Raw genomic sequence first — 25,893 nt, 5'->3', positions numbered from 1 at the left:
GGAGTTCAGGTGATGCAGAACATAAACAATGTGACAGAGTTCATCTTCTTTGGCCTCATCCAAAATGAAGACCTGGAGAAAGTATGTTTTGTGCTCTTCCTCTTCCTCTATTTAGTTATCATGCTGGGAAACCTCCTCATAGTTGTCACTATCGTCTTCAGCTCCTGCCTGAATTCTCCCATGTATTATTTCCTAGGCGTCATAATTACAAAAGTCATAAACAATAAATAAACCACATCAAAAAAAGACACAACCAAAAAGAAATCGATTTCCACATAAATCAAAATCTAAAACTAGGAATACAGCACTAATATCACAGTTTAAAATGACATAGGTAAAAAATAACAGCAATTTTAAAAAACCAACAAAAAAACATTGGAGTCCTCCTTGCCCAGCAGCAGCAGTCCTTTATGGCAGTGTTTCCCAACCGGTGTTCCGCGGCACACGAGTGTGCCGTGAGACATCGGCTGGTGTGCCGCAAGATGCCTGGAGGGAGGCGGGCGAGTCGGGCGGCGAGAGGCGGGGCGGCGGCGGCGAGGAGAGGCCGCACCTCCTGCTGCTGCCTGGCGCTCCTCCTCGCAGCCGGCAGCGCTGCCTGGGCGCCTCCGCGCGACTCTGCCTCGCTGGGTTTGGTCTCCCAGCAGAGACGGGTCACACGCGCACCTCCCTCCCTCCCTCAGCCTGCGCGGAGGGAGAGCCAGAGAGAGGCATCGCTCCTGCGCGGCGGGAGAGGGAGCAGCCGGAGCGATGCCCCAAACGAGCTGAATTCCGAGCGAGGGACTGAGGGGGGAGGGAAAAAACTTTCACTTTCGTGCGTCCCTCCCGGCGTGACGCTGCGCGCTGACGTCACGGGGCGGGGCTTTAATGGTGGTGTGCCGCGAGATTTTTTTCCAGTAAACAGGTGTGCCGTTGCCCAAAAAAGTTTGGGAAACACTGCTTTATGGAGCCCGTCAAGCCCCGCCCTAGACCAAGTGGTGAGTGGCAGGACTGGAGCCCTCAGGCACTTAGCAGGGGAATCCTCTTGGGCAGCAGCAGCCAATCAAGTTAACTGAGCGGCTGTTTCTGTACTGCCCACTTTCAGGTTGGTTGTGGAGGTGCCTTGGCCATTAGGTGGTGACTAAGTAAATGGGGATTGGAGAGGAGGTTTGGATAGGGAGTTTGCATGCTAGCCAGAGGCAGTTGACAGGTCCAGTTATGGTTAGTGATGCAGCAATAAAACTGCTAGCACAATTGCAAAGCCAAACAGGGTCAGGTCTGGTTTCAACTTCGTTGGGGGACCATGTGTTGAGATTCCTGCATCGCAGAGGGTTGGACTTAAGTGACCCTTGTGGTGCCTTCCAACTCTACTAATATGTGCTTCTAAGTTGGATGTGGGAGTGTGTTTGGGTGGTTATTGCTAATGAGCACATATACAGTAATAGCAGCCTAAACTTGTGTTTAGTAAAGTGATTCCAGTTTACCCCAGCAGAAGATCAGGAAGTTGAGGGAGGCATTATATAAATATGCAGTCCATAGTCACTCCAATCCAGCCAGGGACCAAATGCAAAGAGAAGCAGATGCCCCGTATGTACCCAAAGCAGAATGAGAAAATGCATTTTTTCAACGTCCCCCCCCGAACCCGAAGTGCTGTGCATGTACATGCTGGATTAGGCCAATCATATGTTTAGAAAGTCATCTGGTGGGTTAAACTATTCCCCACTCTTCTGTCCTCTCTGAACAGATGTTTGGCAGAATCATTGCTTTTTGAAGAAGGCTCTGAATAGATGCAGCCCTGGCCACTATGTGGCTACAAAGTTGGAGTGGGGCCAGCCATTGTTCTTAACCTCATTTATGAATCACAGACAATCCTGGAACAATTCAGAAAAAGTTGTGGATGCATCCCCCTTGGGCCTAATTAAAAGCTGCAGATAAAGTAGTAGTTACATTGTGATATGACATCAACTTTGGCAAGAAGTCCACAAAGCTAATAGTTATGTATCCTTTGGAGGAAATAATTTGGCCTCCCAGGACAAGACTGCTGGTGGAACCTAATTGTTGCTGAAAGGAGTGGTTGGTCTCCAGGTGTTTGGAACCAAGTATGTACGCTTGAGATGATTGTAAGATGCAGTAATATACATGTAATTCCTTCTTACAGCTTCCTGTTTGGTGCAAGAAGAAGCTGAGTTTCATACATGGTCAGGTGGCACAGCTTTTCTTCCTTGGGTTGAAAACACAAATGTTTAAACTCAAGAATCCTGTGGTACTGAAGGTTGGTAAAGAAGCTCTAACCTTGTAGATGATGTAAATGTCATGAACTTCACCATTGCTCTAGTGCAGGCTTGCAGCAATAAAATGAATTCATCTTGAAATCAACAGGGTAAGCGTACTTAATTGCTTCTCACCTCTGATTTCCAAGTTGTGCACTCATTACAGTACAAATGAAAATAAAGGCTGTTTCTGCAGCCTTAACTCAAAACAGAACATATTTGTTTGCTTGCTTATCAATCTGAGAACTAATGAGTACTGTTGTGCTGAATTTGCACATCTTTGCCTTTAAATTTTTCAGGGAGGTAACACAGAAAAAATATTGGGGAGAGTTTCTGGTTAGGAAGCCACTTCTGGGTTTGAATACAGGAAAGTGGGGAAGTCTGTGAGGTTTCACATGTCTTAGGGTACCTCCATATGACTGGTTTATGATGCATACTAGGGGTGCCATGTGTCCTCTTTTTCCAGGACACGTCCTCTTTTTCAGGAGTAAAATTTCTGTCCAGGTGGATTTTTTTAAAAAAAAATTGCCAAAATGTCTCTGGCTATACTTTCTTGATGAGACATAGACATAACTGGTGGCTGAAGACTTGCTTTCCTCTTCTCTTCTCCTGCCCCCCTCAGCAATATATTATAGCTTCTATAGCCTACATATAGTAGCGTTATTAAAAACGAGAGTTGTCACAGTGACCTCTTTTTTGCTCCTCAGAATATGGCAACCCTAAATATACTGATTTATTTGTAGGGAGCATTCATCCTGATTTGCTTTTGGAGTGTTTATATGCCTTTCCATTAATTCATTCATTCTACACCCTTCATGCATATCTCCATCAGCATGCAGGAAGCATCCCACAACAAAACAGGAAATTTAGGTTTGTGCAATTAAAGTGAATTAAACATTCTGTTGCTCTAGTGCAATGAACCTGCTTTTAAAAAAGCAACAGACTTTCTGTGGTATGGAAAGTGATGGGTAAACCCATTGAAAAGTGTGGAATGAACAAATGACTAAAGGGATGATGTGTCGAAACAAATCATGATGGATGCACAGTAAAGCCCTGCCATAATCTAAGGGCTTGCCCACACTTCTGCTTGCCCATGCCTAGAAAGCAAGGGACTGAGTGGATTTCTGCTTGTCCCATGCTTTCCAGTTACAGGACCGAGTGCTTTTGCCTTTGCCTTGTCACTTTCCTCTGGAAAAATCACTCTTTAGCAGTAAATCAGAGCAAATGTCAATCTGGAGAAAACTCGATTTACGTTTTCTCTGATTTGGCAGTAAACAGCAGGTTTTCCTGGGGGGAAACAGCAGAGCAAGCAGAATTGTGGATGAGCCCTAACTTCTGTGTCAGTTTTGTACAAGCAAATCAGGATGAGTGCTCAAAAATCTATATCTATGTTTAGATTGGATTTATTGCACTATGGTGACAGAGCACTTTAATCCACTTTAATTGTGGAAACCTGAATTTCTGGGTATGCACTTGAATCCTTCCTGTAAAATACTGACAGTCTGGAGGCACCCTTAAGAGATTTCATGAAAGCCGCGGAACTTACTCTTGAGTAAGCGCTCCGGCTTGCTGGGTGGGGTGCTTACTCCCTTGCAGATCAACTTGCAGGAAAGGTTTCTTAGCTTATTCATAGAAAAGCTTTGTTAGAAGGCACTCCATTAAGCAGAATTGTATATAAATTTGAGAGCTTTTTCAAGCATTTCTTCTACTCCAAGACAAACAGAACCAGAATTTATAGAAGGCTTTGCCATGGAATTCTACTCAATATTGATCCAGAGTAGATTCCAATGTATAGTTAGCAGAGTAACAACTTAAACACGTTGCAGGATTCCCAAAAAATAGACCAGAGGCAATTGTATTTCAACCAGCAGAGCTTTACTGCTATTGAAGGCAAATGAGCATAATGGTCACAAATCCAATACATTCAGGATTGGCACCATCCATAAGAATTCCAGTTGCAGCAGACTTAACTTAAATTTACAATAACTTATAATAAGTCTGAACCTTAACACTAAGCATACTATGTACAGAACACCACACCAGACGGAAAAGAGATAGAAGGAGAGAGTGAAACCCAGGCTCCTTCTGGCCTCTTATTATAGTCAGCATGACCCTGAAGAATAGATAACAGAACCAATTTAAGCCAGCTGTACTCAGCTTCTCTGAAGGAACGACCCAAACACCATGAACCTTCTGCTTGTTTCTTTCACACAGAGAAGCTTCCAGAACCCTCTTGAATTAATTAGAATAGGAAAGATCAATACTTTCTGCACTAAGAAATGCAAACTGACCGGCTTTTCTATAAATCACCTACAAAATGCCACTGATTATCTCTAAATGCCACTGATTATTACTAAATGGGTTAGTAATAGCTGTTTTGGTGGTGAGTGGGGACACACACACACACACACACACACACACACACACACACACACACACACACAATAGTTGATGTCAGGCTTGCCATGCAATATATTTCTGGATTTCAACTACTCATTAACACCGGACGTTACAGAGCAAACTCATCTCTTCTCATTGCAGGTGATGCAGAACATAAACAACGTGACAGAGTTCATCTTCTTTGGCCTCACCCAAAATGAACAGATTGAGAAAATATGTTTTGTGCTCTTTCTCTTCTTATATTTGGTCATTGTGTTGGGAAATCTCCTCATCATTGTCACTATCTTCTTCAGCTCCCGCTTGAATTCTCCCATGTATTTTTTCCTCAGCTACTTATCTTTCGTAGACATATGTTACTCTTCCGTTACAGCCCCCAAAATGATTGCGGGCTTCCTTGTCAAAAAGAAAACCATTTCCTTCATTGGCTGCATGACACAGCTCTTTGGGGTCCATTTCTTTGGCTGCACTGAGAGCTTCATCCTCACAGTGATGGCGTACGACAGGTACATTGCAATCTGCAAACCTCTCCACTATACCACCATTATGACCAGGCGGGTTTGTGGGCAGCTGGTGGCAGCCTCATGGGTTGGAGGGCTCATGCACTCATTGCTGGAGACAATTGCCACCAACCAACTTCCGTTTTGTGGACCCAATGAGATTGATCATTATTTCTGTGATGTCCACCCTTTAGTAAGATTGGCTTGCACAGATACCTACATTATTGGTGTCATTGTGGTTTCTAATAGTGGAGTCATTGCTCTGAGCTCCTTTATCACCTTGGTTTCATCATACATTGCCATCTTGGTCTCCTTGAGGTATCGCTCTTCTGAAGGGCGTCTCAAGGCTCTATCTACCTGTGCTTCCCATGTCACGGTAGTCATTTTATTTTTTGGCCCATGCACCTTTATGTACATACGTCCTTCCAGTAACTTCTCAGAAGACAAGACTGTGGCTGTGCTTTATACTGTGATCACACCAATGCTCAACCCATTGATCTACACACTACGAAATGAGGAGATGAAGAAGGCCATGAAAAAATTGTGGAGCCAAAAAGCGATTTCAAGACGGAGAAGAAGAATGTGACATTTATATATTTTTTCATTTAAGCCATGTGAGTTGCAATGATTAAAATAAGCAGTGGATATTGTGCTTGAGGGAAGGGCCGAGTAGAAGGTAGATTGGAATCTAGTCATAGTTTTGCAGTAGACCAGCAAGAATTTCTGATTCCCAAATTTGTAGTAATAGCAACAACAAAAATGCTCCCTCTTATTTCCAAATTATGATATTAAAGATGCTGATTGAAGTAACTCAGACGGAAAACTCGCTAGACGAAAGAGTTTTCCATTTTGGAGGTGCTTCGCAAAACGAATCTCCTATGGGCTTGCTTCGCAAGACGAAAATGTCTTGCGAGTTCCTGTGGGTTTTTCCCCCTCCCCCCTTTTTCTAAGACGCTAAGCCGCTTATCCGCTTATCTGCTAAACCGATAAGATGCTAAAAGCCGCTAAAAGCCGCTAATAGCGCTAATCCGCTAATCCATCAATGGGCTTGCTTCGCAAGACGAAAAAACCGCTAGACGAAGAGACTCACAGAACAGATTCTTTTCGTCTTGCGAGGCACCACTGTATTGGGCTCCATTGTAGTGCAGTCACTAGAGTGTTGGACTAGGACCTGGGAGACGAGGTCACTGTCTACCAGCCTATCCTGGGTGGTTGTAAGAATAAAATCAGGAGGAGGGAAGAACCACACACAGCACTTTGAGTTCTTTGGAAAGGTGGGATAGAAATGTAATCAATTTTTAAAAAGTAAAAGCAAAGTAAATCTCCCCAGCCTTAAGTCTGTCCACCCTTCTTTGTAGAATGACTTCTACAGGGTTGTATTGATCTGAATATGTTTTGATAGTTAAAATCTTTTCACTGCAGTTTATTGAAGTTTTATTCCATAAAAATGACATCAATAACAACAAAGGATGATGAAGCACATTTTTGCTTATGTTGTAAATCAGCAGCAGTTTCTATGATTATCAGTATATTCAATATAATTTTCCTTATTCCAACAAGAGACTTCAGAGAGTTCTATGGGTGACAGGATTTTGGCATTTATTGGGATTTTGTCCATAGAAAAAATTCCTGCCATTGACCTTAAAAGCCATCTGTAGTGTTTTCTTGTCTAGTCGCTTTAATTTATGTTGTTTAGTTTATCTAACAAATCAATATGCCAAATCGTATCTATTGATCCTCACTCATCTGATTTCCAATTAGTGTTGCCACTAGTCTGGCTGCTGCCAGAATAAGTGACATCATGACTTTGTGAGGGAGATCCATGTTTTCCCCATCAAAGATGGTTAAAAGTTCCAGGGAGAGTTCTGTCTCAATGTGGTGACCTGCCATTTTGCTACATTCTAGAAAAATGTTTCCTAATGTTTGTGTATCGCCTCTCAACTTCACCATGTATGCAGGGAAGAGCCTATGCCTTTACATTCTTTTTTCCAAAAGTAAGAGATCACAGCAGCATATATGCAGCTTATTTTGTGTGTGTGGTACCAATATAAAACTTTAAGTGGACTTTTCCTAATTCTTGCTGAAACTGATATTACTGTTTTCTTCTACTTCCATTTTTGTACAAAGTTTTCATACTTAGAGTATGACCTGAATTCCCCTCCCCATATTATCTTTAGTGTACTGAGATTATATTGCTTTGCATTTTGTGTTAACCAATACATTTCTGATACTAAACCCTTAACTTGGTTCCTAAATTCAGGAATCATAATTTCTCCTTTTGTTAACAATCTTATTGCCTGTGCATCCACAGTAGGCATAGCACTAAAATATAATATTTGATTAATGTTGTGCCAAGAATGTTTAATTTTTAGAAGCTGTTATTTTATTTGTTATCTTGTTTTCAATCTGGTTCCTCAATATAAATAATTAATGCTGTAGAAATATTTTCCCCATTCATTAAATTAAATTAATTTATTTTTGCAATAAAAAAGTGTGTGACAACCTAATGACTCAAGGTTAATGGTGAAACACCTGAAGTCCACTTTTTGGCATATTTAATCCACTAGAGAAGCATTACCTGGTGCCACCCAATAGTGGGAAAATCTTTCAGGACAGCATCTATAGCAATTAACTTGAATGCAGTACACCTACATACTGCCTTGCTAAATCAAGATCAATGCATTTCCCCCCAAAATTGCTATTCCCCCCATTTTATTAAAAGACATTGGAAATATACAGACATTCATACCTCCAACTTTTTTTTTTTTTTACAGATCTCCTTCATTTGTTCAGTATGTTCAATACTGTTGATAGGTAACTTCACTCCCTTCCTCACTTCCACATCTTATGGTTCTTTATGGTTCAAAGAAGTCACCCCTTCAAAGAGAAGATGCCTTCAAATGGAGGGCTATTCTCTGCAATGAAGGACACATGGCCATTGTGGCTGATAGAACTTGAAATGCCTCCTTGAAATTTGTATCCTATGGTATCCCATGCTAGTGCGGCTCAGAGTAGACCTATTGAAGTTAATGGGCCTAACTTGGGACCATTAATTTCAATGGGTCTGCTCCGAGTACAGCTTGGTTGAATACAAACCTATGCATTAAAAAAGTTGAGTTGTTTCTCTAATGACTCATTTTCCACTGGAAGGCATCTCAATGCTCCTGGGAGCTTATTAAGCATCTTAGTGATTTGCTAAGAGGGCTTGATCAAAGCCACATGCTTCTAGGTTCTTAGAGCACAACAGTGTGCATGTGTGCATGTGTAAGAGACAGAGAGACAGAGACAGTCAGAGAAAGAGAGGGCCCCGTACAAACTTGGTCTCCTGCTGCATTGCATCTAAGGAAGGCCATCCAGGTAATAAATGAAGGGCTGCAACAATTGATTTAAGTGTGTAGATTGCTGATTAAAGCAAAAATAAAATAAAATAAAATGCCCCTTAGGACTCAAAGTTTTGTTCCCCCTGTTATTCTAATTTTATATATTGCCTGTCTTGTTAGCCATAAGGGCAAGGGAAGGTAACAGCATTTCCCCATCTCATTTATTCTCGCAAAATCCCTGTAAGAGAAATATTCATTAATTGCTTTGAAGAAAGCAAGCTAAAAAGCAGTATATAAATTTGGGAAATGGTCAAATTATTATTCCTATTTTACTGCTGACAATATTTATTTCCTTGTGGAAAGCGAGTACAGATTTTTTTATACATCCCAACAGAACCAAGTTAACAGAGGGCCCAGTAAAAGGAGTGTATGAATGACATTCCACTGGTTCCATCTCCCCAGGCAAGGCTCTGTTGGAGGTTTTGTTAGGCATGTTTGTATCTAGTGCTTTTTTTTTAATAAAAAAAATAGAATAAAAGGTGCTGCTACTCACCATGAAGTTGTTAAAGTAAGTTCTACACTTTTAACACTGGGTGGGGTGTGTGTGCCGGTACTGCATGCCCTTCAGTACCCCCAACACTTGCACCCTAAAAGTTACTTTTCTTCAAAGATACAGTAGGGGTAGTTTCCTTGTCACTGCAATACAATGAACCTGTTGGATTTTGGGATGACACATTCAGCTCTTTGAAGGAACAGAACTTCCATTAGGAAAAACCGTGACATTCCATCGGGGTGAGAATGCTGCCATGTTGCTTTTTTTGTGTTGCCCTCTTGCTATTGTGGGAAAAGGTGGGAGGGTTTTGCCTGTGGATGGTTGTGGGCAAAAACTTCAAATGTGATTAATGTTAAATCCATGTCCCCTCCACCCTTTTGTAGGGTTCCTGTCTTTGAAACAGCTGCATGCCAGTAAAAATGTGCAACTGGTGTGGATTTTCTGGTGATGTACCAACTGGTGATGTATCAAGTGTTAGATACAGCACATTATGTATTGCTGTCACACCATGCACAACATGCCCCTATGATAAATTTCACTGATGTGCATGTCCCCAAATTCCTATATACTATAAGACCCTGATACAAAGAAGAACTTTTAATTTGATCTTGTAATGCAGGTTTCATAACTTGAGAAACGGGATGTCCTTTCTGATGGCATAAGTTTGTCAAACATTAGTCATGAAAGATCTTTTAATTAAAGGCACAAAGCTTCTATCTATAAAAATATGATTCCAATGCCAGTTAATTCTAGGCAAAGTCCTCGGAATGCATTCAAAGAGATTGTTTGTTGCCCTGGTCACATTCTCCCCATAACTAGTCAGCACTCCCCATAACAGTGCACAGTCCATTGTACACTGGAGATTTTAGGGACCAACTGCATGTGAGATGAAAAACACCACTCAGAAGCAAACCAGACATTTGAACATTTTAATAGTATGTGTGCCCCCAATCCACATTTTTCACTGGGACCACAATGCATAGGGAGCTGAAGTTTAACCCTTCTCTACCCAGCTGTGAGCCATCCTGGTATTAGGAAAAAAGCTCTGATAGATGCTAATGGGAACTTTCTCACTAAGACTAATAGCACTGCCTGGAGTGGGATTTTCATTGGGCTTGTGGATTACCCTCCCCCCAATGTTTTGTGATCCCAATGAAAACTGCCCCTGCTCTTACATTTTAAAAAACCTTGGTGTCCTTCAAAGTGGTGTGTGCAGTGTCATGTATAGTTTGGCCCTTTGCAGTATGCGGCAAAGCTGCAGACAACAATGGATTCTCAGAGTTGTTCAGAATTAATGAAAGAAGGTTCATCCCACAAGATTTCTGAACTGTCATGAAAACAACTACAGTTTTCTCAGGTTTACATAAAAATATCACTTTTCCTTGTCTCTATACTTCATTTTGTCTGATGGCAGGTTATTTTAATTCTGGATTGTAATCATCTTCTCTGCTGACTTCATGGAGAACAGAAACAATGTGTCTGAATTCATCCTCTTGGGGCTTACCCCGGATCCAAACATACAGAAAGCCTGTTTTGGGCTCTTTCTGGTCTTCTACACAGCAATAGTGTTGGGGAATCTACTTATCATAGTCACCATCAAAAGCAGCTCCCGTCTGAACTCTCCTATGTATTTCTTCCTTAGTTACCTCTCCTTTGTGGACATCTCCTACTCCTCTGTTACTGCTCCCAAATTGATTGCAGATTTCCTTGTTGAGAAGAAGACAATCTCCTTTGTTGGTTGCATAATACAGCTATTCTTCATCCATTTCTTTGGTGGCACTGAGATCTTCCTTCTCACATCAATGGCGTATGACCGGTACATAGCCATCTGCAAACCCCTCCATTACACAACTATTATGAGCAAGAATGTATGTGGTTTAATGGTGGCAGGCTCATTCCTAGGTGGGTTTCTTCATTCAATAGTCCAGACTCTCCTTACTATACAGCTGCCCTTCTGTGGGCCCAATGAAATTGACCACTATTTCTGTGATGTTCACCCTTTACTGAAATTGGCCTGTACCAATACTTACATGGTTGGACTCATGGTCATTGCCAATAGTGGCATGATATCTCTGACCAGCTTTCTTGTCTTGGCAGTTTCATACATTAGCATTCTAGTTATGCTGAGAACTCATTCTTCCGAAGGACGCCTAAAAGCCCTCTCCACCTGTGCTTCCCACATCGCTGTTGTGATCTTATATTTTGGACCCTGCATCTTCATCTACCTGAGGCCTCCCACCACATTTTCGCAGGACAAGAGTGTGGCTTTATTCTACACTATTATCACCCCTATGCTCAATCCCTTAATTTATACACTGAGAAATGAAGAGGTGAAAAATGCCATGAGAAAATTATGGAGCAAAAAAGTATTTATGGAGTGAGAAATAACAAGAGATGCAAGTTTATCACTCTCATATGAACACTGGGGACAGGGATATTCTGCTTGCATTTACAGAAGTGGCTAATTGTTACACTGAAATCTGGAAAGGCAGTTTCCCTTAAGCTACTGCTGTGTTGGTTCTATTTTAGTAATTTTTACTTGTGTATTTGCTCATTAAACAAATAGTACAGATTGTAGCATACACGTCTACTCAAAAGCAAGCCCCATTGAGACAAGTAAGTATGCATTGGCTGTAGCCTTAGGGTAAGCTGGGAAATATATATTATTATTTCTTTGCCAATCCTTCCTATGAAAGATTTTGACCTTCACATATTTCTTATTTGAGAAAAAGAAGCAAGAACTCTGGAAGCTTGTGTACCAGCATTAAGCTCAAATTGTCAAATCAAAGCAAATAGCTCACTCATTTTGTGCCTTGTATTCTTTTGGCTCAATACATTGCCAATCAACATGTTTCATCTAATTGTGGTCAGTTGGGAAAGAGAGAGGTCAGCTTCCTTGAAGGTTCATTCAGATAGGTTTGAAACAATCACAAATTATTTTTCTGGACTGTTTGGGGTGAAACTGCACCCCACCTCTATGCTGATGGAGAACACTAATAATGTGACAGAATTCATCCTCTTGGGACTATCCCAAAACGAGCAGGTCCAACAAGCCTGCTTTCTCCTGTTTCTGCTCAGCTACTTAGTGATTGTTCTGGGGAACCTTCTGATCATGGTCACTGTGCGGTCCAGCCAGCGCCTCCATACGCCCATGTACTTCTTCCTTTCTGTCCTGTTGTTTGTGGACATCTGCTATTCATCTGTTGCAGTGCCCAAGCTAGGTGATTGCAGACTTGCTTGCCAAGGAGAAAACCATTTCATTGGTGGGCTGTGTTGCTCAGCTCTTTTCTGTGCACATCTTTGGTTGCACTGAGATCCTTATCCTCACAGTGATGGCTTATGACCGCTATGTCACCATCTGCAAACCCCTTCACTACACAGCCATCATGAGCAGGCGAGTCTGCCATCAGCTGGTTGTAGCCACTTGGCTGGGAGGACTTGTGCATTCAATGGTCCAGACTATCCTCACCATAAAGCTGCCCTTTTGTGGGCCTAATGAGATTGACCACTATTTCTGTGACATCTACCCTTTGCTCAAGCTGGCCTGCAGTGACACCCACATTGTTGGAGCCTTGGTTGTTGGCAACACTGGGATGATTGATTTGGGATGTTTCCTGGTGCTGGTTGTGTCCTATGGTGTCATCTTATTCACCCTCCGCACACAGTCCTCTGAGGGGAGGCAAAAGGCCCTCTCCACCTGTGCTTCCCACATCACTGTGGTGCTCATTCTGTTTGTGCCCTGCCTGTTCATCTATGTCTGCCCTTCTACTACCTTAGCAGTGGATAAAGTGTTTGCTCTGTTCTACACTATCCTCACGCCTATGTTGAACCCAATCATTTACTCGCTGAGGAATGACGAGATGAAAAATGCCATGAAGAAGCTGTGGAGCAAGACACAGAGGCTTGGGAAGCCAAAATAAATTGGGTTAGTTCTCCTGTCCTTGGAATATTTGTAATCATCTGGCCTTTCGATTGGCATACTCAACAAAGATCAAACCTGTCTTTAGTGTGGAAATATTATTTAAGAAGGAGTTATAATTCAGAAACACCCCCTTTTGAAGCCCCCCACTCCAAATTCAGATAATACTTTGGACATCAGCAGAGAACACATTACAGATTTTTTATGAGGATCTAGATGTGAGCTGGAAGTCTATCTCCACTACAGATATACCGAATGCTTCAGACATAGGTGGCGAACCTCCAGTTTGCAGGCCAAACTTAGCTCGCCGGCCTTCCTCATTTCATTTAACTTTTAATTTGTATACTGCCTTTCTATATTACTATATGCATGGCGGTTTACAAGCTGAAGAAACAACAAAGATCACACACATTATAACAATCTAATCCAATTCAAAAAAGTCATAATAAAAATATAACTTATATACAACTTATATCAAACAAAGTAATATTCAATAATCCATTAGAATATAGCAGTGCACAGTGAAATTATATATCAGCAAACAATGATTAAACAGAAATTCACTCTTAACAATTGCAATAAATAATTACTAAACTATAATCAATAAAAACAAAGCAAGTCACAATGCATAAAACACTGCAATACATACAAAACCATGTAAAAGGGTTAAGTTGGGAAACAGTGACACACAATTTATAGGATGATGATGATGATGATGATGATGATTTCAGTATTAAATCCTGAAATCCCTTTCTCCCCATTTGGCTCACAAGGCCATTTTGGAAAACCCACAGCAACCCTTTCCACACCTGACATCAGGTGTGGGATGGGTAAGGGTAGCGCTTCAAAGGAACAATTGGGAGTTTAAAGTGAGCGCCCCATTATTCCTTTGCTGGATGGGTGATGGGACTTGATGAGTGGTGGGCACCTTAGCAGCATATGGTGGGCACCATGACACCTGCAAGAACCATGCTGGCAAAGTCAGATGTAGTCAATACTGAACTAAAGTAGCCCAACAGCCTGATGGGATGTAAGGCAGCATCTCGCATTCTTGGCATAAGGGCCCAAATGTAATCCTCAGCATAGCATTAGCAGCTGAAAGGATCTCAGACCATACTGTAAAAATGTGGGGCAGGGAGGAAGGAGGAGAACCGAGGAAAGAAAACCTCGCCCTCTCCAAGACATTCGCTTGAGGTGACATTCAAACCCAGGTCTGGCTCATCGTGGTCCCCACACTGAGACCCCACCAGAGGTCTTCTGGTAAAGATTTTCCCCAGGCTTTCTTTCATCCACAAGATCAGACTCATTTTAATTCCCTGAAATCCTGTTTTGATTGATTTTAATATGCTTTTATACTCCCCATGTTAAAGACTTACTGAGGACTGTGTTGAACTATCACATGGTGACTACAAAATGTGATAATTCAGGGAAGAATGAATGGATGTTCCTGTGGGAAAAGTGAGAAAAAAAATATTGGTATTCACAAACTCTCTGAAGGAATTGTGCAACATGCAACCACTTTGAGCATGATTTAATTGGCTTCCTCTAGGGCCATTAAATGGGGGAAAGAAAACCTTCAAAAGCTCCCCAGATTTAAAAGTTGCTTGTAAAGCCTCTTCTTTCTGATGTAGCAGCAGTAAAGCATTCAGTGTTAATTAAGGCAATGCATTCTCATATTTTGAAACGGGATTCTACATCAACTAAGAGTGCTTCCAGACTGCTGCTATTTTTGGGGTGGGATTCAGTCCCACCATGGCAAATTCAGGCTGTGCAGTTAAAACTGATTTGGAGCTCATGCACAACAAAGCTACTTTCCTGAAAGGTCAGACTTTTTGTGATGGAAAAATGCACTGGAAAGTGTGGGGTAACACTTGCTTGGTACAATCTTGTTGAATTCTTCCACAAACAAATCAGGCTGAATGATCATTAAACAGGTAGTCTGGAAGTGCCTGAGAAATAATTATCCATGCTGTATCTTGAAATTGCTTAGTGATTTTGACAATTAAGTGCCGTACAATTTTTTTTTAAAAAAATAATTATTAAAAATGTTTATTAATCACTGGTTGGGAGCTAACAGAGACCTGATCTGCATTCCAGTGCTTTTGGTGAGGTTTGGAGTGGCAGACCCAGACACTTCCATCTTTTTGTAGGAAAGTGGAAAGAATGGATGGTTAAAGATTGTAGCGGTACTAGATAAACACGTGCCTAGCCAAGCTTGTAAGGAAGGAACTCCACCAATCTTCATTTATTTGGAATCCAAATTTTCATGTAAGTAACAGTTTGCTGTCCTTATGTCTAACCTACCATCTGGGTTAAGATTCTGGGAGGAAATGTGAGATGTGGATGTAACAAACCAACAAACAATTGATTTTCAGTTACCCAGGCTATGCCAGAATCTTGGCTAGGACCAGGGAATAACATCCAATGCTGCTGAAAGCCAGTTAAGCAGCGGAGAAGTAAATGTGGACACGACTAAAGCACTCCCAAGCAGACAAAGCTCACATTTCAGCACTTCACTGGAAGCGAGTGAACGTCAGAGTTGTGAGGTTGTGGCAGGGAGGATGAGCTCCTGGCTGTCACCCAGGCTTAGGACATCAGAGACTGTCTTCTTTCTTTCCCATTTATCTGTAACTGCAAGCAGGACACCATGGTTGTCCCACATTGCCCTGCTCATTTGCCAAAGAGGGGGAAATATTTGGCTGTTACCTTGTTAGTAGCAGAATTCCCTGGGGCACTTAGTTTTACAGAGTGAGCTTGTAATATCCTTGTGTTATTACACTGGTCAGATGTTTCCAGCCCAATTCTGCAGCTCTGTTTTCCCCATGAAGAAAAGCAAGCTTTTTGCATACACTCAGCTGACTAGCTAGCAGCCCACTGAACTCAGTTTGGATTGAGTATTAGCATATAAAACTGCAAACATTTCACTTGGTGAGTCAGGCAGCCCATTCTCTATTAACAGGGAGCTTTGGCTGAATGAAATGGAACTATTCTGAACAGTTATGTGCTTCAATGCTTAAAAACACTAAAAACTAACTAATAATAATAACAATAATATATAAGTGTCCCATAACATGGGTAGCTCACAAAACAATGTATTGGGCTAAACTGCAATGTGCTCTATGTGGTGCTACCTTTGAAGGTGATCTGGAAACTACAACTAATCCAGAATGCGGCAGCTAGACTGGTGACTGGGAGCAGCCACCGAGACTACATAACACCGGTCCTGAAAGACCTACATTGGCTCCCAGTATGTTTCCGGGCACAATTCAAAGTGTTGGTGCTGACCTTTAAAGCCCTAAATGGCCTCGGCCCAGCATACCTGAAGGAGCGTCTCCACCCCCATCGTTCTGCCCGGACGCTGAGGTCCAGCGCCAAGGACCTTCTGGCTGTTCCCTCCCTGCGAGAAGCGAAGTTACAGGGAACCAGGCAGAGGGCCTTCTCAGTAGTGGTGCCTGGCCTGTGGAACGCCCTCCCATCAGATGTCAAAGACATAAACATCTATCAGACTTTTAGAAGTCATCTGAAGGCAGCCCAGTTTAGGGAAGCTTTTAATATTTGATGAATCATTGTATTTTAATATTCTGCTGGAAGTCGCTCAGAGCGGCTGGGGAAATCCAGCCAGATGGGCGGGGTATAAATAAATAAATGAAATAAATAATCATTATTAAAATAGAATACAGAAGGATAAAAAACAGTCATTTATAGTTTTAAAAAACACAATGAAAACATAGGTGTTTATACTGAGTGGGAGGGTAAATATCCCATGCTTCTGAGCACGCATATTCCCTTTGACATATACATGCACGTTGTATCTTTTCAATGAGACATACAGCAGAAAGGACCTTTTCAACAGGCAGTGATAGAAGCAGAAAGCATTATGAGGGGAGGGCTGTATCTCAGTGATAGAGAATCTGCTTTGCATGCATAAGGTCAGGGGTCGGCAAGGTTTACCGCGCCTGGGCTGGTTCACTCCAGCGGAGATCCCTCTGTGGGCCGGATTGCGCATGAGTGTGAGTGTACCCGCCCGCGATTTCCTGGGTCTGCACAGATGCAATTTCTGGCACCGTGGAAGCGAGTCCCCGCACCGCACTGTGCCGGTTTAGTGCAGCGTGTGGGGACTCGCCGAGTGGGCAGCTTGGTTCGGGGGTGGCTCGTGGGCCGGTTAAACGACCCCCATGGGCCGCTTGTGGCCCATGGGCCTTAGGTTGCCTACCCCTGCATAAGGTCTTTGGCTTATTTTCAGGTAGGATTGAGATTGTCCCCTGCCTGAAATTTTGGAACATTGCTGTCTTTCAGTGTGGGCAATGCTGAGCTTGATGGACCAATCGGCTGACTCAGTATCAGGCAGCTTCCTGTGTTGTGGTTTATAATGGGCTATAAAAAGAACCATATGCCATTGATTCCTGTGGCCTTTCAGACAAATCCCTTCACAATCAAGTGAGAACAACATGGGCAATCGTCAAGGATTTCTTCAAATGCTAATTCACACAATGATGGCCCATCAAGATGCCACCTCATTTGGCTCATCTACTCAGCAGAGCTCTGATTGCTCAGAAGAATGATGGAGAGAAATAGCACCACTGTGACAGAGTTCATTCTCCAAGGATTTATGGGAAACCCAACATTACTCTTCGTAGTATTTCTTGTCATGTATCTTTTTAGCTTGATAGGGAATCTAGGGATGGTTGTCTTGATTAGGAGCAGTCCCCAGCTCCATACCCCCATGTACTTATTTCTGACACACTTTTCATTTATGGATGCATGCATAACTTCAACCATTGCCCCTAAAATGCTGCTGAACTTCCTGGTGGAGAAGAAAGCCATTTCCTACAGTGGGTGCATTCTCCAGTTTTTCACATTTTGTACTTTTACAGATGTGGAGTCCTTCATCCTGGCTGTCATGGCAATAGATCGTTATGTGGCCATCTGCAAACCATTGTCCTACACAGTCATCATGTCGAAGGCACTCTGTGCCTGGCTGCTCACTGGGGCATATGTTGGGGGGATCACGAGTTCTCTCATACACACGTGTGCATCTCTAAGACTGTCTTATTGTGGGGAGAATTCTGTCAACCATTTCTTCTGTGACCTGGCTGCCCTGATGGCTCTTGCCTGCTCAGACACAACCCTCAATGAGTGGCTTCTCTTAACTTTTGGCATCTTGGTTGAAGCGTCCAACATTGTGACTATCCTCACCTCCTATGGCTTTATAATCACAACTATCACCAGGATACACTCTGCAGGAGGCCGGCTCAAAGCCTTCTCTACGTGTGCTTCTCACTTGACGACTTTTGCCCTGTTCCATGGCACCATCCTCTTCATGTACTTCCGGCCCAGTTCCAACTTCTCAATGGACACAGACAAAAGAGTCTCTGTATTTTACACTCTCGTCATCCCCGTGTTGAACCCCCTGATTTACAGCCTGAGGAATTCAGAGGTGAAGGATGCCCTAAGGAAACTGATCAGGAAAAATATAAATCCTCACTGATTATTTTAATACTGTGGACTTGAGTAACTATAACTAAGTTTTGTGTATGTACGTAGGTTGGCTGCAGCGCTAGAAGTAAAGCCATAACCAGCAATGGCTGGTCTATATGGGCAAATGGGGCCCTGCCCCACCAACCCCCAGTCCATCTTCAGCCAGCCCTCCACCTGCTTGCCTTCTTACAACAGCCCAGGAGGAGGTACTTCATCCTCCTTATTCTAAGTATTGTCCTTGTAGAGGGCAGAATGGAAGCAAAACTAGAAGAGTTAGCTTTGCTTGTTATTGCCTCTGGTTTCATCTTTCTGCCTTCCACCCCACCAATCCCAATGGGTATGAAAGTTCTATCTGTGTTGATGGCCCATTCACACATGTGATGTTGTAGTCATCTGGAGATGAACATGCCAGTGGGAATGAGCTCTGGGAGAGGAAATATAGTGATGAGGGAACAAGGAAGACATGAATCCCTTAGTCTCTTGAATTGTTCCTCTGCTTCATCCACACCTGACTTTAATGTTTATTTGAAGGTGTTTGCATTCCCATTTATGTAGTGTTGTTTGCATGACATCCTGCTCAAAACAGTTTCTTTCCCCTTGGTATCCCCTTGTAAATTTCTCTAATCCAGGGATTGTGTTAGAGAAAAGCAAATACATTTCCTTCTCTTGAGTTTGTCTTTAATGCATGTGTTACTTTAAACCACTAGAGGACACTGCTTGTGAAGCAATCTAGCCAACACTTGTTTGTAGCTCTCTGTCAAAGTTAAATCCACCCATAAAAGCTGAGCTATTTTGTTTATTGTTCTCTCTCAGGTTGTTGAGCCAAAATGTTTGTTATTTTCTCCCTCTCATTTCCACTCATCCTGTAAATAGATCCTGCATGAATAAAGCCTTTAAATTCCAGAAAGTATAAGTGATGATTCTAATCCAGTCCACCAAGCTGCAAGGTCTGCTAAGAGTTTGAGACAACAGGGCAGAGGACCATAGGGCAAATGCGATGCTGTTAATAGTACAACACCAGTTTCAAAGGGGAACTGTTTTCCACAGAAAATATTTTAGAGATCAAGAATCATTGAGAGGGAAGAAAAGCATGCAAGTGGGACTGTTTCCCATTAGATTTCTTTGCCATCTTATGCCAAAGGTCTTGGTGTAGGTTATATATTGACAGCTCTTCATAGTTTCATAACTAAATTGATGAGCTATGATGAGCTGTGAATATATTATAACCAAGACCTAGGATTAACCAAAAAGAAAAAGAGAGAGAAAGAAATGGAAAAGAAAGAAAAAGAAAAAAAAGTGCCCAAGGAAGTTCAGTGGGATTCATCATCACTGTAAACTATCTCAAATGGACACAGTGACAAGCTACATCATACAAAACTTAGCCTCTCCCAGATATAGAATAGTGAAGAAGAAGTGTGAGCTGCAACAAAACGTTGCAGTCTGGAGTGAATAGTATGGAGTGCTCAGTGTTCCAGCCAGCCAGCCAGCCAGCCAACCAACCATTCCTTTTCCTAGGATACTCCATTCCATTTCCCCTGAGATTTCATTTCCCCATGCATTCCATGACTACTGACTATGCTCAGTCTTCTTTGCACTGTTCCCTCCTCTGCATTTCCTTTTGGCATCTTAAAATCTTGGGTTTCCCCTAAGCCTGCTGATACCTCCGTCTTATTGGTAGGTGGTGGCTTCATAAGGACCCACACTTGGAGAATGAGTTTGCTATTAGCATTCAGGATAAAATTTCACAAACACACAAAAATACAAACACTTTAAAACGGCATCCTTTATTGGGTCAGTCCATTTGTGTAGATTAGCTTTAGGTACACAGAAAAAGGTGGGTATGAGAAAGAAGATATCATACCCTCCAAGTGTCCTGGGACAGTCCTCGAATCACGAAAGCCACCCCAGCTTTTGATTTGATCCCGGAATGTCCCTATTTCCCCTTGCCAGTGCTGTTGCCCACCAAGGTTGGTGAGGAGAATGAGCTGGCACTTGTCCTGGGCAGCAGCAATGAGGGAGCATCCTGTTGCCTCTCCACGGTTTCTCCTTAGCCGCCGCCGCTGGACTCCTTCCTTGGGTAGTTGATGGTGGCACTGGCTCTGAGAGTCAGGCAGAGGGCAGGGGAGTCCTGGGCGGGAAGAAAGGGGGAGTGGAGAGGAGCACAAGGAGCCTTGACTTTTTTATTTTTATGCTTTGTGCATTTGTGTCTAATCTTGCCCCTCTCTTTATTTACTGGTGTGTGTTTTTCTTTTTGCAAATCTACCAAAGAATAATTTTTTAAAAGGTGGTTAAGGGATTTTTTTCAGGACAGTGGAGGAAGGAGGGTGCGGTGGGTGCAGGTTGCCCCGGGTGTCATCACTGGGGGGGGGGGGAACGACGATGACGAAATGCTGGGTGGCACTCATCGCGGGGCCTGCAGCGTGCCCAAGCCATGCGTCTCTAGTGGGAGAGATGGGGTGGCTTGGGCGTGCACAGGCTCCGCGCTGCCCAAACGGTCCACCTGCTGCCTTCACACCCAGCTGTAGGGTGGTAGAGTGGGAGGAGGCAGGCAGACTCTGGAGGCCCTGCAGTGCACCCCGCCCCTATGTGAGGCTTGCCCCACCATCGCCCTGCCCCGATGTGCGGCTCGCCCCACCCCTGGGCGCGCTGCCCCAGTCACCTGAGTGGCTTCCTCTGCTGCTGGGTGGAGGCCATGTGTGCTGTGTCCTATTGGTGTAGTGGTGGTGGCTGTGGGCAGGGTACAGGTTCAAATATGTGGGAAGGGGCCAGCGGCACTGGGTGGCAGTGTATTTTGCTTGAAGTGGCAAAACATCTGGGGCCAGACCTGAGGAAGTATCTCTGCCAGTACTGATTTCCTCTCTGATAAAGCCCTGGTAAGCAATCCTAAGGATTCCCAGAACACAGTTTTACAAACATGGCATACAGTTCCTTTGAGGCAAAACCATTCCCTTTCAAAAGCCTTAAGTTGGCAAGTGCTTTTGTCAGGGCATCCTTCACATCCTTGTTCCTCAGACTGTAGATCAGAGGATTGAGCATGGGGATCACTACTGTATAGAACACCGAGGCCCATTTGTCTTGGTCCAAGGAATAGCTGGAGCTGGGCCGAAAATACACGAAGAGCATCGTCCCATGGAATATCCCAACGGCTGTAAGGTGGGAGGCGCAGGTAGAAAAGGCTTTGCGTCTGCCTTCAGCAGAGCGCATTCTCACGATTGTGCCCAAGATGTAGATGTAGGAAACAAGAACCATGCCAATGCTGCTGGCTAAAATGCAGCCAAAGAAGATAAATACCATAAGCTCATTGTTGTATGTGTCTGAGCAAGAGAGCAATAGAAGAGGAGGCTCATCACAGAAGAAGTGATTGATGATATTCGATTTGCAGAATGGTAGTTGGAATGTACAGCAAGTGTGTATCATTGCATCCGCCATGCCTATGAAGTAAGCCATAGCCATCAACCGTCCGCAGACTCTTCTGGACATAAGGACTGAATAGTGAAGGGGATTGCAGATGGCCATGTACCTGTCATAGGCCATCAAAGCCAGCAAAAGGCAATCAACATCTACAAAAAAGGAAAGTATATATAGCTGTATAGCACAGGCATTGAAAGAAATCCTTTTGGTCTCAACTAAGAGGTCAGCTAGCATTTTGGGAGCAATGGCTGAGGAGTAGCAGAGGTCAGCAAAAGAGAGGTTGCCCAGGAAAAAGTACATGGGGTTGTGAAGCTGAGGCTCAGCGCAAATTAAGACAATCATCCCCACATTCCAGATTACAGTGATGACATAAATCAGTAGGAAGAGCATAAAAAGAGGAAGCTGCATTTTTGGATCATCTGTGAATCCCAGAAGAATGAATTCTGTTATGATAGAATTATTTCCTTGATCCATCATTTCCCTCAATCAGTGCTGGGTTCAGGATGATTCTTTCTTTTCCTTGAGAAGGGAAGAAATGAGATTTGTGTTTTTGACCGCTCCATCCAACTTCCTTTTTGTTTAGAAACAACAGCAGTCCTGGATTCAAGATAATGGCCATCACAAGCTCAACTGCACTAGTTCAACACAACACCAGCTGTGGTCCACATCCCTGGCACACCCCTGTTTCAGCCTTCCTTTGGGAGGCTGATAATGTATATACACCCACAAAGCCTGAGCAAAGTCTACCTTAGGTTTGCCATATTTGAAGAGGTAAAAATCCATACGCAAAAAGTTCTTGAGCTTTTTTAAGGGCAATTGCCGAAGAATCCCTCAGCCACTGCCGAGCCCAAGCTGCCCACGCCAGAGTCCCATATGACAACCTTATCTATATCTTTAATGTACAAAGTTGTGGCCAAATTTCAATCCCAACAGTTGTCTTCTTGAGTTTGTTCCACCTACCTTTGCTATTGTCTTCATCCATGGGAGTGTGGGGCTCTTCAAGTGTGTCCGCAAGAGAGTTTTTTTCTTTTGAAGAACAGTGTCAATGGAGGACAGATTCAGGGCTTTAGACCCTTTACCAGAGGTCTAGTGTTGCTATAGCAGAACCATACGCTAAATATCTCTTTCTGATTTAGTGAACTTACCTGAGATGCAGACTGGGAGGTTTCTCTGCTTTCAGAAACTGAGTAGGGGGAGAGACCTTAAATGCTAGCTGCTAGGCACCTGGGACATCATCCCTGATGCTACTGAATACCCCAGATATCCATGGTTGTTTTGATTAATAATTACTGTACATTTTAATTGGCTGCTTGCATGCAAGAAACCTCTAAAACTTCCCTTCTGATTTTTGTATAGTCAGTTTCAACTATCTAGGTCTACTTTAACTTCTACACCCTGGTCTGGATTCTTCCTGTCAATGATAGTGAGACCTCGCCACCAATCAATGGCAAGGCTCGTGGATTCTGCCAAAATACTAAGGCATGCACTCTCTTTCAGTCCATGATGGCATGTAACAAATTGTACTTTGTTTGCTTCCTCATCAAATCCAGTTGGACCATGTAGGACCCACCAGCAGCAAATTTGTTCTGATTGTCCTCTTTGTGCTTCACTGCCCTCTGATGATCATTTCCTTTGTGAAGATATCACATCATGAACCTAAGTAGTGATAATTGGGCAAACAAACAAACAAACAAACAAACAACAAACAAACAACAAACAACAAACAACAAACAAACAAACAAACAAACAAACAAACAAACACTACCTTGGTGTTTTAAGATGGTGGTTCAAATGCCTCTTGCATTGGCAACAAGATTTGCATTTTATATTCATATGCACATGTTATCTCATTGCCTCTGTTTTTGCAGGTGTGGTGGACCCTCGGTTGGGGCAGCAGGCTCGGCCATGCCTCTTGCGTCGACCTCTCGGCAGCTTCAGTTGCTAGGGCCTCCTCCAGAGCGACCTGGAACGTTAGGTCCTTCTTGGCGTAGAGGCATCGTTGAAGCTTCTCATCCTTCAGGCCACCAATGAGGCGGTCACGAAGCATGTTATCCAACTCTGAGAAGTTGCAGAACCAGGCGGTTTGGTGGAGGTAAGTCACAAACCCAGTTATGGTTTCTCCAGGGGTTTGCTGCTTTGCGTAGAAGACATTTTGTCGCGCCACCACTAAGGGCTGCGGTGAGAAGTGCCTCTTCAGCCGTTCCACTATTGTTTTGTAAGGAACAGTAGCGACGTCTTCAGGTGCAAGGAGAGCCCAGGCGATTTCAAACATCTCCTCTCCGCAGACGCTGAAGAATATCGCCCTCTTCTTGGCGTCTTCTTCATTGGTGACCCCTTTGGTTTTTAGGAGGAAGGTGAAACGGGAGGTGCACGCTACCCAGTTTCCTGATGCTGGGTTGAACGGCGAGAAGCTGCTGTTGGTTGCCATTCTAAGTTCCTTGGAGCCCGGAGCTGAAGCCTGGATACACGGTACGAGGCAGCGGTGCAGCAGGTGGTGGTACTGTGGTGCTGTGTGTGGCGGTCAGCTCAGCGGGATCCCACCTTCGTCGCCAGTGAAATATACTCGGAGTCAAGAGTGGATTTCATGCTCTTTATTCAGCTCATAGTGGTGAGGAGGAATGGAAGTTCCCCCAGAATGTCTGCTTTATATACATTATTTACACAATGGGCCCCACGTGATTGTCTAATTCCGGGATTCTTCTGTAGGCCAATCAGGTTGCGGATTCATTTCCACCTGGAACTGGATTGGGTGGCTACTGTGGACCAATCAGACTGCTGTATTTTGGATCCTATTCAACTCAGTACATAACACCAGCAAACACGTACATAAATATATACACCACATTTCTGAAGCAGCACAGGAAGACATCCTGATACCGTTTTGACTCCCAAACTGACCAAATGTTTCTCTGCAAGGAGAGAGGGGGTGAGGGAACCTTCCCATTGTCTCAGGAATTAAGTAATTACCATCTCAAAGGAATGGCCAGACTACCAGAAAAGGCAATCAGATAAGGCATTATCAGATAAAATGGCAGACAGGAAAAACAACAACACTCAAATGTTTGTTGTAGACCGCCTTTTCTGTGATGTAGGTATGATGTATGGAGGGGTGGTCTGGAGCTCCAGGGCAGGGAATTTCAAAATGCCTATATAAGGGCGGGGATACCTTTGTTCTGGGTCCTCCTGCTGCGTGTGAGGGGAGCACCCTGTTGCAACAGCTTTAATAAAGATCAGGCTTACTAGCTGCTTTGCTTCACAATATTCTCTGGTTGGCCTCTGTTATTTTCTCCTGCCATTGGAGAACCTACAAAGGACTCTATAAGGGCTCTTGTGTACCCCATAAGGGAATAAGGGCAGATTTTGTTTACAACACCCCTATGAGGCAGTTGGGGAGACTGAAGCTACCTGCCTTCCTACAGCTGCCTAAGTCCTCTTGTCTCACCAAGGGCTGGGAAAGCTCACAGGCAGAGGGAGGGGAGGAGATAGATGACATTGAGGGGGTTGCTACGTATCCAGGAAATGGGCAGTGTTTAGAGGGATCTTTGTTTGATAGCAGGGAGGGGGTGACCAACTCGTAGCTAATGGCAGCAGGCCTGGAGCCGCTTTCTGCGTGTAAATTGTAAATAAATGTACATAAAACTGCCAGAGACTCGTTAATTCTTATTGGAGCTTGCTTGCCTGCCTGAGATCATTACACCAGGGTTTCCTCCAAGCAATCTGGGATTCTGCCTGCATGTCTGCATTGCCTCTCTTGGTCCTGGGAGACTGGGGGAGGGTGGGGAAGGGGAGCCTGCCACAGCAGGAGGGGGAGACACCCATGTTTCTTCACCAGCCTGACTCATCTCTACCTCTTGGCCTCCCTCATCCCACTCTCCTGCTTCTACTTCTGGACTCCTGTCACAGATTCTCCCAGCTCACTAACTCCTGTTACATCTTCAGCTTCTGACACCTCCTCCTTCCAGTCTCCTCTGACCACTCATTGTTGTCCCACCACCACATCCTGGGTATACCCTCCAACATTTCTCAGATGAAAATAGGGGTGTCCCATTCCACAATGATAATTTTACTA

General features: G+C 43.6%; 5 protein-coding genes and 1 pseudogene across 6 annotated transcripts in view; 5 read left to right on the top strand and 1 right to left on the bottom strand.

Annotated features, from left to right (window-relative positions):
* Positions 1 to 4,790: 4,790 nt before the first annotated feature.
* On the top strand, positions 4,791 to 5,729 carry LOC308576321 (olfactory receptor 4S2-like; the record flags this gene model as incomplete). The annotated part of the gene is made up of 1 exon (XM_081175562.1): positions 4,791 to 5,729. One exon carries the CDS (start codon positions 4,791 to 4,793, stop codon positions 5,727 to 5,729), a length of 939 nt encoding a protein of 312 aa, XP_081031688.1.
* A 4,744-nt stretch (positions 5,730 to 10,473) lies between these two features.
* Positions 10,474 to 11,397, top strand: LOC308573221 (olfactory receptor 4S2-like; the record flags this gene model as incomplete). The annotated part of the gene is made up of 1 exon (XM_081169945.1): positions 10,474 to 11,397. The coding sequence occupies one exon, from the start codon at positions 10,474 to 10,476 to the stop codon at positions 11,395 to 11,397; it is 924 nt and encodes a 307-aa protein (XP_081026071.1).
* Positions 11,398 to 11,999: 602 nt separating this feature from the next.
* LOC308576315 (olfactory receptor 4S2-like) lies at positions 12,000 to 12,936 on the top strand (annotated as a pseudogene). Its single transcript has one exon. The product of its transcript is annotated as an olfactory receptor 4S2-like (transcript).
* A 4,680-nt stretch (positions 12,937 to 17,616) lies between these two features.
* The window catches only part of LOC308576310 (olfactory receptor 5AR1-like), a gene marked incomplete at both ends in the record, with an annotated part of 30,313 nt that continues 22,036 nt past the window's right edge, over positions 17,617 to 25,893 (top strand). Inside the window, one exon of the mRNA XM_081175535.1 lies at positions 17,617 to 17,646. Within this exon, the coding sequence (XP_081031661.1) occupies positions 17,617 to 17,646 (30 nt within the window). The remainder of the gene's footprint in view (positions 17,647 to 25,893) is intronic.
* On the top strand, positions 17,725 to 18,423 carry LOC308596748 (olfactory receptor 5I1-like; the record flags this gene model as incomplete). The annotated part of the gene is made up of 1 exon (XM_081211955.1): positions 17,725 to 18,423. The coding sequence occupies one exon, from the start codon at positions 17,725 to 17,727 to the stop codon at positions 18,421 to 18,423; it is 699 nt and encodes a 232-aa protein (XP_081068081.1).
* Positions 21,297 to 22,301, bottom strand: LOC308596741 (olfactory receptor 5AR1-like; the record flags this gene model as incomplete). The annotated part of the gene is made up of 1 exon (XM_081211938.1): positions 21,297 to 22,301. One exon carries the CDS (start codon positions 22,299 to 22,301, stop codon positions 21,297 to 21,299), a length of 1,005 nt encoding a protein of 334 aa, XP_081068064.1.

The sequence above is a fragment of the Podarcis bocagei genome, assembly GCF_964188305.1.
Source record: "Podarcis bocagei genome assembly, chromosome: 1".
NCBI classification, from domain to species: Eukaryota; Metazoa; Chordata; class Lepidosauria; order Squamata; family Lacertidae; genus Podarcis; species Podarcis bocagei.
This window is presented reverse-complemented; position numbering and strand designations above follow the sequence as displayed.